General features: G+C 52.1%; 1 protein-coding gene across 1 annotated transcript in view; it reads left to right on the top strand.

Moving 5' to 3' along the window:
* The window catches only part of TGFBRAP1 (transforming growth factor, beta receptor associated protein 1), a 40059-nt gene that overhangs the window by 17845 nt on the left and 4526 nt on the right, over positions 1 to 17688 (top strand). Inside the window, exons 3-10 of the mRNA XM_014536455.1 lie at positions 938 to 1092; positions 3942 to 4024; positions 6039 to 6380; positions 8099 to 8156; positions 11734 to 11877; positions 13405 to 13548; positions 14278 to 14437; positions 17544 to 17683. Coding sequence (XP_014391941.1) covers positions 938 to 1092; positions 3942 to 4024; positions 6039 to 6380; positions 8099 to 8156; positions 11734 to 11877; positions 13405 to 13548; positions 14278 to 14437; positions 17544 to 17683 — 1226 coding nt within the window. The remainder of the gene's footprint in view (positions 1 to 937; positions 1093 to 3941; positions 4025 to 6038; positions 6381 to 8098; positions 8157 to 11733; positions 11878 to 13404; positions 13549 to 14277; positions 14438 to 17543; positions 17684 to 17688) is intronic.

Below are 17688 nucleotides of genomic sequence, written 5' to 3'. Positions count from 1 at the left end.
AGCTCTCTCTTTCTCTCTCTCTAAAAATCAATAAGCATTTCCTCAAGTGAGGATTAAAAAAATAAAGCTTTGTACTAGGACAGTGATGGCGAACCTATGACATGCGTGTCAGAGGTGAACTCATTTTTTTTGGTTGATTTTTCTTTGTTAAATGGCATTTAAATATATAAAATAAATATCAAAAATATAAGTCTTTGTTTTACTATGGTTGCAAATATCAAAAAATTTCTATATGTGACACGGCACCAGAGTTGAGTTAGGGTTTTTCAAAATGCTGACACGCCGAGCTCAAAAGGTTCGCCATCACTGTCCTAGGAGCTGGTCTTGGATTGTAGTTGCACTCCTGGGTGGATGCCTGTGCGAGGTCCCCCAGGTGAAATGGGTGACATTGCTGGCCACGGTCAGGGTGACTCACAGCTGTGTGGGGAGTGAGTAAGGTAGTGCCGAGATGTGGAGGTGTTTGTATGGCAGGTGAGTATGAAATACTGTCTCATCGTTCAGAATGTTGTGTTATAATCTTGTTTCCTGTAAAGTACCTAACACGAACAGAAAATAAAATTTTAAAAGTTTTATATGAGGTACATCATAATTCGGACTGACAATTTTCCATAACTGATCTCTATAACCTCATTGGACTGTATATTGTATATCTACTCAACTGATTGTAAATTTATCAGCACTTTCAAATAAAAACAATGCAAAAAAGGATATTTTATACTTTGGAAATGTAGTGTTAAGAGTTTGGCCTTTGCTGACAGTTGAAAGTATGGGATGAAGAAGAGAGAGGCGTTATCATTTCTAGTTTCTATGGTGATTCTGTGTGGGAGAACGCCGATGAAATTGATCAGCAAGTCAGAGCAGGGTCAGTGTGGGGAGCAGCGTGTTTTCTTGCCGGCAGTATGTCTTCCCCTTTCCAATTGGTTGACTTTCTTCCCAGGAAGAGTGATTGTCGCCACAAGTAAAGGAGTTTACATCTTGGTTCCCTTACCTCTGGAAAAACAAATACAGGATCTTCTAGCAAGCCACAGAGTGGAGGAGGCGTTGGTTTTAGCAAAAGGAGCCCGGAGGAATATTCCAAAGGAAAAATTTCAGGTCTGTAGCTACTGATGGAGGAAGCATGCCTCCGGGGCAGTAAGCAGAAAGCATTCAGGGTTAGCCCAGGGGTGGGCAAACTTTTTGACTCGAGGGCCACAATGGGTTCTTAAACTGGACCGGAGGGCTGGAACAAAAGCATGGATGGACTGTTTGTGTGAACTAATATAAATTCAAAGTAAACATCATTACATAAAAGGGTACGGTCTTTTTTTTTTTTAGTTTTATTCATTTCAAACGGGCCGGATCCAGCCCGCGGGCCGTAGTTTGCCCACGGCTGGTTAGCCCCACACAGGAGCCGTTCCTGTGTGCCAAACCGCTCAGGCGGAGTTCTCTCGGCACATCCCACTGTGCAGGTAGGAAACGGGTGCAGAGCCGCGGCCCGGGCAGCAGCCGCAGGACACGGCCGACAGCCAGGTCAGGCTGGGAGCCTCCGGCTTCTGTGCTTGGTACACAGAGCTGTGTTTCTGATCAACTTCCTTCCTCAGTGGCCTTCAAAGAAGAATCAGGGCATAATTCTGAAAATCAAGAGTAGCAGCAGGTTACTTTGTTTCCTCCTTTAGAATTTGTATTTGTTGGGATGGACTGAATTGTAAAAGTTTAGGTTTCTATTTTCTACAGGTTAACCATACGGATAACTGTCTAATACTGCAGGAATCCACCTAGTTAATTTCCTTAGGAGAAAACTCAATGCACTTAAGAAACACGAGCTTTCGTAGAGTTGGTATGAATAAATGTAATGGATATAATAATCACAAGTTATTCTTATTTCTAATGAAGTCACATTCCCTAACAATTGCTGCTTGATCGGCTGTCAGGTTAGTTCAGGTTACGCTCTAGAGCCGGGAGAAAAAGAAATGTGATGTGGGTGAGTGTACATTCATGTGAATGTCTAAGTCATCATTGAAAGGGCTCATGGACGTAGAGTAACCCTTCACAGTCCATGGCTGTGACTGCTGTGGAATGAGAGGATGCTTTATGCTGAAAAAGGTAGGTTCTGACAGCGAGAGGCAGGAAGTGTACTTAGTGGTTATGGGGTATGAAAGAAGGCATCTTTTCTCTATTTAAATAGTGATGAACTCTCATCCTCCTAATTTTTTAAAGTAAGACCTACCTATTAGCTCTCAGCAGGGGGCAGCAAAAGCAAAAGGAAGAAAGTGCCTGCTCAGGGCCTGCTGTGCTGAGCGCCTGCAGTGCTTTCCTTACACCGCCAGCCAGTGGCCTGGAGTAGCCGAGGAGCCGGTAGCCAGACCTGAGACCCTGCTGGGCCCCTCACTCCTCTCGCCTGTGTATCAGGGACCCCTGAGCTGCCGCCTGCAGACGAGTTGGATGGCTGGACAGGCCGGTCCTGGGGTGCCCTTCCTTGTGTGCGTGCGCACGCGCGCGCACACACACACACACACACGCGCGCGCGCGCGCGCACACACACGCGCATGCACACGCACACGCGCACACTCATGTGCACACTTTAAGTTTGTAACATTTTCTTAAAGAGGCTCTCCTGGTTCTTTGTCTGCTTTTGCCTTTTCTCCTCTCTTCTTGCCACGAGTAGACATATGCAGTGAGTATTAAGAACATTACTAGCCGCCTTGCTCTCTGGTCCGATATCTCAGTCGGCGTGTCCCCTCTCTAACATGCTGTCTGCCTTCTCCCTGTTGCTGCAAACACACACAGCCCTGGGACCCTCAGAAGGACCTCGGGTTCAGCCCTTTCTCCGTGCCCGTCGTTGCAGTTGGTTGGTGTCAGCAGCCTCCTCGGGGTGCCTGCTCCATCCTCCATGCCACCCTGGGGTGATCTTTCTAAACTGCAGACCACATCCTGGCATAAAATGCATCAGTGGGGGCCTCCTGCCTACAGTAAAGTCCACACCCTGCAGGTGCTTCAGATCGGCCCCGCCTGCTTCCCTCCTCTCCTGCCCCCTCTGTCACCCTGTGAAACGTGCCTGAACCACAGTTCACCTCACAGGGTAGAGGACCTGGGGAACAGCAGTTGAGCCCTACAGTGTGAAAGCCCTCTGAGAGGCATTTTAAACATTTCAATCCTCAGAGAAGGTAAAACATAACCAGTACAGTCTGCAGAGACAGGAAGGCACGGCAGCTGGTGAGAGCAGAGCGCTGGGGTCTGTCTCCCCGTGCGGACCTGCCGTGCACCTGCCGCGCACTCGCACACCTCTTCCCCCCTTGCTCTACTGGAGCGACTTCCATATGCTGTAAATTACTGTTTCGATACCTTGTTGAAATATGCCTGTTCTCGAGCCTTCCCGGCTCCTGGGTAGACTCTTATTTCTCGGTTTCCCACCTCTGCTCATTTCTGGGCTGAGCTACAAAGGAATGGGTCCGCGTGAGTCACAGCTGTGGACCGGGCTCCCAACAACCCTGATGGGATGGGTGTGGAGCAGAGGTGGTTGTTTAGGGGTAACTCTCCTGAAGGGGCTGTGTTTTTAGGGTTAGATGTGACCCTTATCATCAGGTACATTCCTTACTTTAACGTTAGGATGCGTGCGACCAAATGCTAGCCCAGGCTTAGAGAAACCGGAAAGGGAGAGGAAGGAGCCAGGCGGTCAGGAGACTGGCATCTCACCGTTCACCCCCTTCTCTTCATTTAAAGCAGGAACTGATCTTGCTCCACTGAGCGCTAGGGAGGGATTATCAGAAGTTTGACTGAGGGGCTGGGAGTAAAGGAGTATTTCTTCTAGAGATCCAAAGAGACAGAGAATGTGGCGCTTTAAGAAAGAGGCATCGAGGAGACAAAGGTGTGTGCCCAACGTTTCCTTGATTTGTGTCGTGTGCTGTGGATGGTATTTCTGTCGAAGCTTCTAAGCGTGGATCTGATAGCTGTCTTTCTTTCAGGGAATGTACAGAAGGATCCTGCAGCAGGCGGGCTTCATACACTTTGCACAACTGCAGTTCCTGGAAGCTAAAGAGCTCTTCAGGTAATTCGAGGTGCTGAGCAGGACTTCCGAGGGTCCCTCTGTGCTCAGGGCTCCATTCCACCTCGATGCTGCGGTGGGAGGTGCTGCCCTGGTTAGATGGTACCCATCCCCTGCACCCTCAGTCTTAGTTTAGCTGTCCTGTATCTTAGAGGGTGGGGCTGATGCGGGCGTACAGGACAGGAGAGGGGAGTTTAAAGAGTGGATTTGATAACGTGGAGGGTTTTTAGGAAAATACTATTGTTCACTTTTCCTTTTCTCCAGAGGTTTCACAGGAAGCTATGAGTTTAGAACAAGAGCAGGCAGTTCTGGGAGGACTTATGAAAACGATTCCCTAAAGACTATAAATGGCCCGTCATAGTTAGCTCGCTCAGGAAGTTGTGTTTCTCCCGGGAGGTTCCCGGCACCATGAGTAACCCTGTCTGTACCAGGGCCATCTGCCCTCACCCCTCGCCTGCTCCCGTCTCACCCGTTCTCCCAGCTGCCCTGCCCTCTCACACTGTGTGCCCAGCATGCTTTGCAGAAGATTAGGTGAAACCTGTACCGTCGTCTGAGTACCCACTAACACATTGCCTATGAGCAGCTTTCAGAATGCGGGGCTGGAGCAGAGCCTGTGGTGGGAGCCGCCATGGGCTGTGCTGGTCTGTGCGGCCTCCAGGGCCTGCGCTCAGGAGGAGCTGCCCCTGCCGCCAGCGCCCAGCGCCACGCACTGGGGCTCTGATCGTGTCCCTGGTCCCGGATTAGTTGCAGAGAACAGACTCTGGCTAAAGAAGGGGTTCCCATGTGAGCCTGGTGCCCGCTAACCTTTTGCCTGCAGAAGTTCTCCGCTGTTGTCATCTGCGCCTGGATGATCACTAGCTTTGGGGTCGGGGAGGAGTCCTGGTCCCTGTGGGCTGACACTCTCACTCACGCCTGTCTTGTCCCCATGGAATTGGCAGCCTCCTCACTGGGGTCTTCCGTCACGTCACGGGTTAATTTAAAATACAGGTGAACGGTCATGGTGCGCTCCTAAAAAAGTTTGCCGATTTTGTCAGAATAAATGTGGGGCCTGTCCATGGTCAACCCGGGCTCCTGTGCTTTCCACGTCAGCCTCTGTATCACTTACCGTTACATCGACTGCTGCTCGCTTTTGTCAGTGAGGCCGGGGAAGCGCAGGTTTGAGGGGGACCCTCCTGGGACAGGCATGATTCTGCCTTCCCTTCCTGTGCCCTCGGCAGACCGTGCTAATAATACTCGTGATTTTTTCCTCACTCATCTGGGGCTGGTCCTCATATTCCTTCTCCATTTGCTGTTAGAAGTTTGGTGCTGCCTCACATGGCCGGCGCCCGCACCTCGCACCCTCCCACCCTCTCACCACACGCGCCGGGCACGGCGGGTATGTCCCACAGGCGGCTCTGCCCCTGGGCCCGGCCTGAGGCTTTGCTGGCATTGCTGCTGTTAGCACTGTGGGCAGAACTGGGGCGGAGGGAGGCGAGGGGAGAGGGAGCGGCGATGCGGTAGCGATGGGCATTCCTGGAGGGCCTCCTGGGCCTTGCGAGGTGAGGACTGCTGGCCGCTTGAGTCCTCAGGAGTCCCTGGAAAGGGCCGCGGTGCCCGTGTCCCGGGTCCCAGGTGCCTGCTGAGGAAGCTGGAAGCTGGGGTCCCGCAGAGCCTGTAGGACGTCCAGCAGCCGGGGAGGAAGCAGTGCAGGACGACCCCATGCTGATGGGTGTTGCCTTTGTGTCTCTTTCTTTGCCCTGGGGCCCCGGGGAGCCACAGCCCGTGGTGTGCGGCTGTGTCGGAGTTTCACTGCAGCACGTGTTGTGCGTCCTCTCTCTGGTCCCCCCCCCTGTGTGAGATCAGGTGGTGGCACTCGGCCCGGGGATGCTGTGCCTCACGTGCGGGTGAAGGCCGTCTCTGCGGTGGTGCGCCGCTCTCCTGCTCCGTGCGCAGCGTGCCCGCCCTCCAGTGCTGTTTGTGTGCCTACGTGCACTCTCTCTCTCTTTTTGCTTCATTTAGTTTGACACTGTAATTGCAGAAGCGGCCAGCTTGACGTCCGGGAGCTGATCTCTCTGTGCCCCTTCCTGTTGCCCACCTCCTCTTCATTCACGCGGTCTCACCCTCCTCTCCACGAGTACGCAGACCTGAACCAGCTGACCCAGGGCGACCAGGAGAAGGCGGCCAAGTGCAAGCGCTTCCTCATGACCTACCTGGAAGAAGTGCGCAGCTCAGAGGTGGTCCACGGCTACAAGGAGGACGTGGACACGGCCCTGCTCAAGCTGTACGCCGAGGCCGGCCACGCCAGCCTGCTGGACCTCCTGGTCACCGAGAACGCCTGCCTGCTGGCCGACAGCGCTGCCTGGCTGGAGAAGCACAAGCGGTGAGTGTGCTCCACGTGCCCGGCTTCCTGCTTGGCCTTCCCTCCCATGGTGAAGCCGATGAAGCCAGTGGGTTTGAGTTGCCGAGGCCCTCAAGGGGCTGCCCTGAAGTCCCAGTGACAGCCAGCGCCCTCCGGTGGCATCTTCCATGTGGAGCTAACCAGCCTGTCGTAAGTGAAATGGTCCTCAGGTTGCTCCTGTTCCAGGTAGGATTCGCCTGCAGAAGACACCAGTGTTTGTTGGCACAGTTAATAGCGCACGTTACCCACTGGTGCCCAGTTTGAATAGATAGACAGACATCTGGATAAATAGATAAGAGGGGGCTTCTTGGTCTCGTGGGTAAGAGGTTATGGCTTAAAACTGTCTTCGTTACGGGCACGCGTTAGTAGGCGGCCACCCCCTCGCCCCTCTCACGAGGGCAGTTAATCCGAGGACATGGATTGGGTGCAGGTGGCAGCTTCCTCCTCCTGCGATGTCACGTGGTCGAATCTTCTGGGCCTCACGAGTTTTTTCTTTAAAAGTGTTGGGTGACCCCCACGCTCCACTTGGCAATAAGGTTCTTAGTCTGTGGTTTTTGTTATGTATTTGAAATGACAACCACCCTGGTGAAATCTCACGGGGACTGAGTGGGTCCAGTGCTTGACCCTGTTCAGAGGCCAAGACAAGAGTCTGGTGGCTGGTCTCCACGTGGCACTGCTCCTCCAGCTGTCCCTCCGATTCCTGAACACGTGTGGAGTGGAGTCATCTTGTTTAGGACCAGAAAATACGCTGACACCTCGCGGTAGTGATGGGATGACAGGGTCCGGAGAGTCAGCCATATCCTGGGAGTTTGCTCTGTGTGGGAAGAAATCTGACACCTCCTGGGTCCCTTGCTCCAGTCCCCTACTGGGGAGGAGGGGACCAGGAGCAAGACACACTTGCAGAACTTGGAAGGGTGGCTGTGGCTCACTGCCCAGGCAATGCCAATGTCATTGCTAATCCTTTCTACTTGCTCAAGGTCACACAGTCATAAGTAATGCAGCCTGAATAGAAACTCATGTCCTTGAACTCTGGTGGCCTCCCCCAGGACTTTCCCTGATGTTCCATTCTCTGTGATGCCTGGATCCTGTTGGTCTTTACTGCTGTTCATGTTCAACTCCTTACTCCTTCTTGCAATAATAGTTCAGGTAGCAAACCTTCCAAATAGTTCTTTAGTATTAGGTTAAAGTGGCTAACTGAAGATATATGAAATTATAGTAATATTTGAAGCAAATTGTAAAGAAATTTCAAACGTGATTTTTCATAGTAAAGTCATTGTTTTATTGGTCAGCTTATCTTAGACTTGAATGTGTTTTTTTTGGAAATTGATAGGGCATAAATTTTTTCATTTGAATCCTCACCTGATAATATGCTTAGAGAGAGAGAGACAGAAAGATTGATGTCAGAGAGAAACATTGATTGGTTGCCTCCTGTACATGCCCCAACCAGGGATGGAACCCACAGCCTGGGGATGTGCTCCAACCAGGAGTCGAACCTGCCGCCTTTTGGTGCCCGGGAGGACACACCAACTATCTGCCACCAGCCAGGGTGCTGGGTGTGCATTTAACACCATAAGTAAATAAGCAGAAACGAGGACCTTGTTGTTGCTGAACTCTGAGGGGGGAGAAGGCAGGGTGGGGTGTCACTGTGCGGGTGCCCCACAGAAGGTGGGAGGGGCACTCACCACGTTGTTTTCCTGCAGGTATTTTGCACTGGGACTGCTCTACCACCATAATAACCAGGACGCGGCTGCAGTTCAGGTTAGTTCAAAAGCACGTTGGCATTATTGGGAAACCAGTCCGTGTGCCTTAGTGTTGCTTAAAAGTCATCACAAGTTGAGAGAGACCACTTTCCCCTGATCTATAAGCTTTTTTAAACAACAAGATGACTACTGTTTTTAGAAAGTGAATGTCTTGAGAATGTGGGCCAAGAATTTTTCCTTTGTCTTTACATCTCTTCATAAGAACATTATGAAGGCTGAGTTTTTTGAAATATTAAGAAATAAAAATATGCTTTCTTATTGAGGCTTCAGACATTTGCCTTCACTGCCTTATTAGAAAATTAACACTGGGAATAAGTTTGTTTTATAATTCCCTGCTAATGTTAGCGAATTTATGATATTAATAACTGTTAATGACAGTAACGATTGCCAGAGAGCTGGGTAAATTATTATCCCTGTGTCATCTGTGACAAAACTAAAGCTGGTTGCCTGCCGGCCAGTGGTAGGGCGTCGACCTATGGACTGGGCGGTCATGTTTGGCTTCCCAGTTGGGGTACATGCTCGGGTTGCCGGCTCCATCCCCAGTGTGGGGTGTGCAGGAGGCAGCTGAACAATGATTCTCTCTCATCGTTGATGTTTCTATTTCTCTGTTCCTCTTCCTTCTCTCTGAAATTGCAAAAATATTTAAAAACACACAAAACTGAAGATGGTCAAGGCAGGTTCAAACCACGGACCAGCGGTAGAGCTGGGGTGGAACCAGAACTGGCCGGATGCGGAGCCTGAATCAAGTGACCAAGTGTTAGTCTTGCATCCGGCAGCATCTGACTGACCGCTCTCACGCTCTTGGGAGACCGTTCCCCTGTGGTAGTTGCCATCCACTGGGATTGCTGTGGTTTTTATTGAAAGGAAAGTCTTTTTTTTTTCAATTATAGTTTACATTTAATATTGTTTTGTATTAGTTTTAGGTGTACAGCATAGTGGTTAGACAATCCATATACTTTTTAAAAAATTTTTAGTGTTGAAAGTATTACATATGTCCCCTTTTTCCCCCATTGACCTCTCCCAGCCTGTCCCTGTCCCCCCAGCCCAGGCCTTCACCCCCCTATTATCTGTGTCCATTGGTTATGCTAATATGCATGCAAGTTTTTTGGTTGGTCTCTTACCCTCTGCCCCCCGCCTTCCCTCTAAGGCAGTGGTTCTCAACCTTCTGGCCCTTTAAATACAGTTCCTCATGTTGTGACCCAACCATAAAATTATTATTTTCGTTGCTACTTCATAACTGTAATGTTGCTACTGTTATGAATCGTAATGTAAATATCTGATATGCAGGATGGTCTTAGGCGACCCCTGTGAAAGGGTCGTTCGACCGCCAAAGGGGGCGCGACCCACAGGTTGAGAACCGCTGCTCTAAGGTTTGATGGCTGTTTAATGCTTCTATGTCTCTGGATCTGTTTTTGTTCATCAGTTTATGTTATTATATTCCACAAATGAGTGAGATCATGTGATACATATCTTTCTCTGACTGGCTTATTTCACTTAGCATAATGCTCTCCAGTTCCATCCATGCTATTAGAAATGGTAGGAGTTCCTTCCTTTTTACAGTAGCATAGTATTCCATTGTGTAGATGTACCACAGTTTTCTAATCCATTTGTCTGCTGATGGGCATTTAGGCTGTTTTTAAATCTTAGCTATGGTGAATTGTGCTGCTATGAACAGAGGGGTGCACCTGTTCTGATTGGTGTTTCTGGTTTCTTGGGATATATGCCTAGAAGTGGGATCATGGATCAAATGGGAGTTCCATTTTTAGTTTTTTGAGGGCCCTCCATACTGTCTTCCACAGAGGCTGCACCGGTCTCAGTCCCATGGGTTGCTTTGTGCCACAGTTTCCCCGTGGGCCTTCTTTTCTGTGCTTTGTGAGCAGCCACGACCACCAGCACCACTCAGCAAGCTGAGGCAGCTTCCTGACTTTGGCAGAGGCACACTCACATTTGCTTAAACTATTGTGGCAACATCATTGCAGAACAGGCTGAGAGAGAAAAATGGTTCCCGCCAGCAGGCACCCCACGGCTGAGAGTAGATTTGAGTGTCAAAGATAAATTTTTATTTTTTACATCACATAATTACATAAGAATCATAGCTTGCCCTAATCGGTTTGGCTCAGTGGATAGAGCGTCGGCCTGCGGACTGAAGGGTCCCAGGTTCGATTATGGTCAGGGGCATGTACCGTGGTTGTGGACACATCCCCAGTAGGGTGTGTGCAAGAGGCAGCTGATCGATGTTTCTCCCTCATCGATGTTTCTAACACTCTATCCCTCTCCCTTCCTTTCTGTAAAAAATCAATAAAATATATTTAAAAAAAAGAATTATAGCTTGATATACATGTAATAATATTAGCAGAGGTATATATAGAGATTTACAAAATTGAAATAATATGAAAAAATCTCACTTTATGACAGACAACCACTATGTTTTTAAAGTGACACATTTTAGTGTGTGTGTGATCAGATTATTTGTTTTAGGGAACTCAGTGTTGAAGAAACTAGTGCCATAAAATATGTTGGCGTGCAGATCATTGGACTCAGCCGCTGCTGCCTGCCCGTTTCTGGGGCTTCTGGCTGGTGGCGTGGCCCGAAGTGCAGCGCGGAGGAGGGCGCGGAGGCACCTCGGGCAGCGGCCCCTCTGCCCTGACGCTGCCCCTGCTGGGCTCGAAGGCAAGCTTCACTTCACGGCAGGAAGTTCTGCAAGAAATGGCAGAGGCCTCTCATTACAATCTATCCTGGGGCCTTGTGCAAAGGCTGTTGGACACTTGGGGACAGAATCAGAGCGTTTGAAAGGACAGTGTCTATCACAGTAGGAAAAAGACTTTAGGTGAGGAATTCCTGGAATGGAGAAGTGGAGACAGCCTGGCCAGCAGTCCTGGGTGACTTCGGTGCTGAGCTGTCAGTGACCGCATTGCTTTTGTGCAGAAACTTGCTGGACACACCCACCTCTCCCACACAGGGAGAACGTGTAGACGCCATTCCTGTAGCTGTTACGCGAGTGTAGCTTGACTTAAGGGATTTGGGGGGACCACTTAACTTAATGATTGCTAGTTTGGAATGTCTTTGTAAGTGGGGGTGGCACAGATGGAACAAGGTGGAAGGCCTAGGCGACGGGGTCACACTTACGTGTTCCTATGGAAACTATTTGAATATTTGTTTTATATGGATTTTTATTCAATTCTCAAACATGCTACCGCAGAGCGCCCCTCAGCTGCCAGGCAAGCATTTGTAGCTTGTGTGTTGGCAGAACCAGCCCGAGGCTTAGTGTTGTGACCTGTTTTAACAATAAAGTACCTTGGAAATTAAAAAAAAAAAAAAAAGGTCATACAGGGCGTGTGTGACCTGTGTCACTGACGTCACTAAAGAGGGGGGAATAGGACAGGTTTTCTTGATTTTCTGAGCCATGTCTTCTACATTTCTTTATTTCTCTGAGAAAAAGTTAAATTTGACTTAAGCACTTAAAATTTGTCCGACTGCTTTTAAGTATTAAAAGGCCAAATAAGTAAGTGTGTGCCCTTTCTCAGCCGCTTCTAGCAGGTACGTAAGCTTTTGTTTCTTCTCGTTGCTCCTGCCAGTTGTGGGTGAACATCGTGAACGGGGAAATTGACGACCCCACGCGCGCAGACCTGTACGACTACGTGGTGGACTTCCTCACCCACAGCCCGGACCACGCGCTGGTGTGGAAGCACGCCGACTGGGCCTTGCAGAAAAGTGAGGAGGTTTGTGCTTCGTAAATGCATTCGGGGGGGTGGGGCTGGGGTGGTAAAAACAGACAAAGCCTTGATTTGGGTGGGTAAGCAAGCTTCGCTTTGAGCTGTGTCCACGTCCTTTGCTCCCCTTTACAAGCCCCTGCGCACCTGGCGTCCCAGCGTTTCAGTGCTTTTGGAGACGCGCCGTTCAGCACCCTGTCTGGGGCGGGCCACATTAGAGACACGGCAGCATAGCCAGCCCCATTCTTAGCATCTTCTGCAAAACCTCACCTGAGGCTGGCAGCCGTGTGGTCCGTGGACAGGAGCAGGATCCGAAGGCTGCTCTGCAGGCTGGGTGCCCGGCCTGGGCCACGCCAGGCGAACCGCTGCCCTGTCTCCGCTCCCACCCTGTGATGCGGGGTCGTGGGTCTGGAGGAAGGAGGGCAGCCGTGAGCAGGACTGGCCCATCTCGGAGGCTGAGCAAGGATGTCAGTGGTCAGTGAGAGAGCACTGGGGCCCCAGAGGGGACAGCGTGCTCGGGGCAGGGCCAGAATCCCGAGGACAGGCCCAAGATGCCTGGGGAAGCATTCAGTTCTCGCCGCTGAGAACGCCTGCGCGGCCTCGCTCCCTCTGGAGACACAGCGGTAGCTTTCTGATGCAGGCAGGGCCTTGGCCACAGGTGCCCTTCTGAAATGTGGGTCGCCCGTGTCCTCCCTGGTGCTGTCGTAACTGGAGTTGGCCGTGTGCTCCGTGTACGTTTCCCACCCTCTGTACTCTGCGCTGGCACACGCACCACCACGCGCCGACCTGCTCACGCCTGCTGACAGCCTAGTGCCGCTGCAGTGGGGACTCTCCCGCTGCTAAGAGCTGGTCACGGCGCTTGGGCTCTGGGTGCTCCCCGACCCTGCACCGGTCCCTCACATGTGTCACCTTTTAAACAAGGAGACGGACCCAGTGGGCGCCTCAGGATGGGAGCTCGGGCTCCGAGAGCTCTGAACGTCCCCGAGGCGCTGCAGTTGGCAGAGCCGAGCTGTGCTGTTCCGCTGATGGGCTTTGTGGCGTGCGAGCGTGTGCGTAAGAGTGCACACAGTGCCCGGGGCAGGTGCAGTCTGGGTTTGCTTCCCTGCGTGCCATCAGCACGTCCTCAGAGCACAGAATTGCACCGTGGGCCCCGGGAGACAGGCTGGAGGCAGCCTGGACACTGGGTGCTCCACCAAGCGGTGTCAGCGTCAGGAGAATGGGCCGCTGGGTGGGCAGAACTTCAGATCCTTCACTTCCTAGTCAGCCAGTGACCGTCCTGGTTTGGGATGATCTTAATATTACAAAGTTTTGCTTTATGGGTTGTTTCCAATAAATGTTTCGTTCTTTAACTTCTGGCCCTTTGAAGGGAATGGCCAGGCTGTGAGGAGGGCCGGGCCAGCAGCCTCTGCTCCGTCTGCGAGCTTCCTGTGCACTGCTCCCAGAGCCTGCGGCTTCGCCCAGAGCGCGGACCGCGGTGCTCGGGACACGGTGAGAGGGGCCTGTGCACAGCAGGCACTCAGCGCGCTCTCCCCGCAGGTTGGAGTTCAGGTTTTCACCAAGAGGCCTTCGGAGGAGCAGCAGGACGGTTTCAATCCAGACGATGTGCTCACTCGCCTTAAGAAATACCCCAACGCCCTTGTGCGGTACCTGGAACACCTGGTTATGGACAGGAACCTGCAGGTGAGCCCCGCGAAGTGGATCAGGTGTGCCGGTGGCAGCATCCCGCTCTAAGCGACGGGATTCCACACTAAGACTTGGTGGCAGGTGGTCCTCGTGTAGCGTTTTCTGTGCCCTGGCTGCCCAGCTGTGCTGCTGGTGGTCTGCAGGAGCTGGCGGTTGTGAAAGAGGCGGGAGGAGTAAGTAGCTTCTTACCCTCATCTCATGTCCATCTTGCTCGTACTTTCCTTCTCTACTCCTTCCTTGTTGATTTTCTTAAAGGAAATGAGAGAAGCTGTACCTCTTTGGAGAATCCTGTGGCCCTTCTCAAAATGAGAAGTAGCCCTTTTATAGTTTCCCTGTAAGTTTTTTATTTATTTATTTTTATTGATTTCAGAGAGGAAGGAACAGGGAGAGAGAGATAGAAATATCAATGATGAGAGAGAATCACTGATCGGCTGCCTCCTGCACATCACCCACTGGGGATTGAGTCCGCAACCCGGGCATGTGCCCCTGACTGGAACCGAACCTGGGACGTTTCAGTCTGCAGGCCGAGGCTCTACCCACCGAGCCAAACCAGCTAGGGCCCCGTGGATTTTAAATCCGCCTTCTCTGCGTTGTGTTTCTGAGAGGGTTTTGACCAGCCAGCGTGTTGTGCATTGTCCTTGCGAATCCGCCAGGTCCCCTCGGCACTGCGGGCCGGGCACCCAGTCTCCCCCTCATGAACGCATTTTCTTGGCCCGTTTCCTGCAGAGGGAAGAGTACCACACGCGCTTGGCCCTCCTCTACCTGGACGCGGTGCTGCAGCGGACGCCCGGCGCCAGCGGCTCGGGGGCCGAGGTGACGGAGACCCAGGCGAAGTTGCGACGCCTGCTGCAGAAGTCCGACTTGTACCGAGTGCACTTCCTGATGGGTGAGGCGAGCTCGTGGTCGCTCCATGGTAACCCTGCGGGTGGCGGGAGCAGGGCAAGGCTTCGGCATCGCTCCTGTGGTTTCGTGGGCGATCCCTGGAGCCTTTCAGGCACAAAGCCAGCCCCGCTGGAGGGGGGCTGTAGTCTCCACAGACAACTAGTGAGGACCCTGCTGTGCTCGGGAGACCGGGCCAGGTCCCTGCGCACTCTGATCCCTAGCTCTCCCTCGGCCGGTCCGTGCAGAGCGTGTTTGATGCCTCTGTGTAAAGACTCTCATGTAGTATCAGCTGATTCGTGAACACTGTCTCACAGCAGCAGCGCCGAGTCAGCCCCCCCGAGGCTCAGCGGACACACCGCTCCTGGGAGGCACCAGCCCTCCTGTGCTGCCAGCGTAGCCGCGTCCAGCCCTGAGCTTGGGCCGTTGTAAATGCTGAACCACCTACAGAAGCACAGCAGTGCTGCCCCGGGACCTGAGGACCGTGATAAGCACACGTGTGCCCAGTGAGAGCCGAGCGTCGCTTTGCTTCACCGGTCGCTGGCTCACCCGTTTGGCCACGCGGGTGAGGCCACAGGTGCCTCAGAAGCACCACAAGTATTGCTTTTGGAGTTACAGAGAGATGCTGGCGAGGAGGCACATACAGAATCTGCAAACACTGGGGACTGACTATGTGTATCCCAGGCATAGGTCACAACGCTCAGCATGCAGTGTGATGCTTATTTGCTGACCTTTGTAGCAGAGGAATGAGGAGCTCAGAGCAGGTGCCCAGCGGGCCCAGCTCGCCAGCCCCACAGCAGGCGTTCTGAGCAGGTGCAGAGGCCAACACTGGCCCCAGCCCGCACTTGACGTTCAGACGGTCGCCCACAGCCACCGCCCGTTATGATGGGTCAGTGCCCGTGCGGTCATGCTTGTTCAGCATTTTCACTGCCCCTGACTTACGTCCTACTTTATGCTGTACAGATCCCTTCATAACAACTTCATGCTACTCAGTTTGTCGATGGCTGTTCTTATCCCGCCACCTTTGTGGAGCATGCGTAGTGTCAGACATGCACAGAGGGTGGAGAGTGGTGTGGCTGGAATCCTGTCCTCGTAACCGAGGGTCAGGTGAGGCCGTGGAAGCTCCGCGTGGGGCCCAGGGAGTAGCAGGCCAGGCCTCGGGTGGATGGGCCGGGGAGCCGCCCCGAGGCGGCCCTGTTCTGGCAGTCAGAAAGTAAGCCTGGGAGCTTGCAGGAAGTGGGTGTCCCCAAGACTGGAACAGCACTGCAACTCAGACGACCGCTGCCCCCTGGGAGTCAGGTGACTCGGGGTGTCACTGGGGCATGTGGCATAGTAGTTCCTGCCAAGCCCACCCATGGGGGCGAGAGTCAAGCATGAATGAGACGGCAGATGTGAAGGTGTAGGTCGCTGCCAGACCTTTTCGTCACCGTCTTTGTGCCTCTCCTGTCCCTTACGGGTGGCGTCCACTTAGGAGTGATGTGTTCAGGGTCTGTGAGGACAGCTGGTGCCTGTGCAGCCTGTGTCTGGTGCCGTCGGTGGCCTGTGGATGAGCCAGCCCTTTGCTACAGGACTGGTGGTGTCTGCCTTGTGCATCAGGCCTGGGTGTGGCCAAACTTCAAATGCAAAAGGCCTGTAATTGGAATAATCCTTGGTCCCTGGAGAGGTGGTCCTCGGAACACCCCTGCCCAGTGGGAGAGACCTTACGTTATCGTCCTGGCTGGCAGGGGAGTGGGCAGCAAAGGGACGTCACTGAGGAGACGCAGCCCACCAAGGGCAGCTGGCCCCTGTGCTCCTCTGCTGGTGCCGTTTACTTATCACCTGGACATTTACATTGTGAGACAAACAGGAAAAATCTTTAGGCCGAGCATGTCAAACTCAAAGGCTAACACGGGCCAAATAAACAAGGCTTAAGTGTATGTGGGCCGCAAAAAACAAAAGCTTCAATTTTCATAGAAACATAGGTTTATTTCGATAGAGACATGCTGAATACAAAGGGCTGAAATAAACGAGTCATCATTAACAAAATAATAGAACATTTTAATAAAAATTAATATTTTTTCTTGCACATTAACTTACCAAACTGAATAACTGCACGAATTAATAAGCGTAACGCAAATAAACCTATTTTTCTTGTTCTCCGAAAGCGAAATATTTCCTATTGAGCACACCAAACAAGTCAGTACAAGACTAATGATGTGGCCATCAGCTGCTAAAATATTCACTGCTAGTATTAGTGGAGAGAAATGATGCGCCTGTGCATAAAGTGCTTAAGGGAAATGAATGCAACACGATTATAGTCATCAGTCATTAGCGAACGTTGTAGTTTGTTATTAATAATTATGTGTAACAGGATATTGTAAAAATTAAGTTACGAGTTTTTTATTAAAACTTTTCTTACATACCGTTATATTGGCTAGGCCACATGCGGCCCGTGGGCTACAAGTTTGACATGCTTGCTTTAGGCCCGTGGTTGGCAAACCGCGGCTCGCGAGCCACATGCAGCTCTTTGGCCCCTTGAGTGTGGCTCTTCCACAAAATACCACATGTGGGCGCGCACATACAGTGCGATTAAAACTTTGTGGCCCATGAGCAGAAGTCGGTATTTTGTGGAAGAGCCACACCCAAGGGGCCAAAGAGCCACATGTGGCCCGCGAGCCGCAGTTTGCCGACCACTGCTTTAGGCTGATGTAGACATGGATTTTAGCAATGTGAACCCATATGCCTTTGCATGGACTAGAGTTCAAATTAGAATAAAGGGGTTTGGCCAACTGTATGGTGAGAGGTGACGTTATCTGTGATGCTTTTCTGCGTTAGTCAAGAGGCCCTCACTGGACGGGGTCCTGTGGGCTGGTTGGAGGCCCCAGGCTGGCACGCAGGTCTCCCGGGCCTTCTGAGACCAGGGTCATGTGTTTCGTTCATTCTCTAAACTCTGAGCAAAGCTGTATTCTGTGACCTGCCTGTCCTTAGAGAGAGGTAGCACGTGTCTTTGGCGTTGTGACACCAGATGCAAAGCGTGGACACGGACGCCGCTCCACATGGTCTGGGGCTGGGCGTAGGAGCGGCCAGGCGCCAGCTTGGCCTCACGCTGTTCTGACCCGTGGTTCTGCCCACAGAGAGAGTGCGGGACGCCGGCCTGCCCATGGAGAGGGCCATCCTGCACGGGAAGCTGGAGGAGCACGAGCAGGCCCTGCGCACCCTGGCGCTCGAGCTGGGGGACTTCCCTGCGGCCGAGGACTACTGTGCCTGGAGCTCAGTGGG

This window comes from Myotis brandtii, unplaced genomic scaffold (assembly GCF_000412655.1).
Source record: "Myotis brandtii unplaced genomic scaffold, ASM41265v1 scaffold1627, whole genome shotgun sequence".
In the NCBI taxonomy this organism is placed as follows: Eukaryota; Metazoa; Chordata; class Mammalia; order Chiroptera; family Vespertilionidae; genus Myotis; species Myotis brandtii.
The sequence above is the reverse complement of the archived record's forward strand: the minus strand, read 5'-3'. Positions and strand labels throughout refer to the sequence as shown.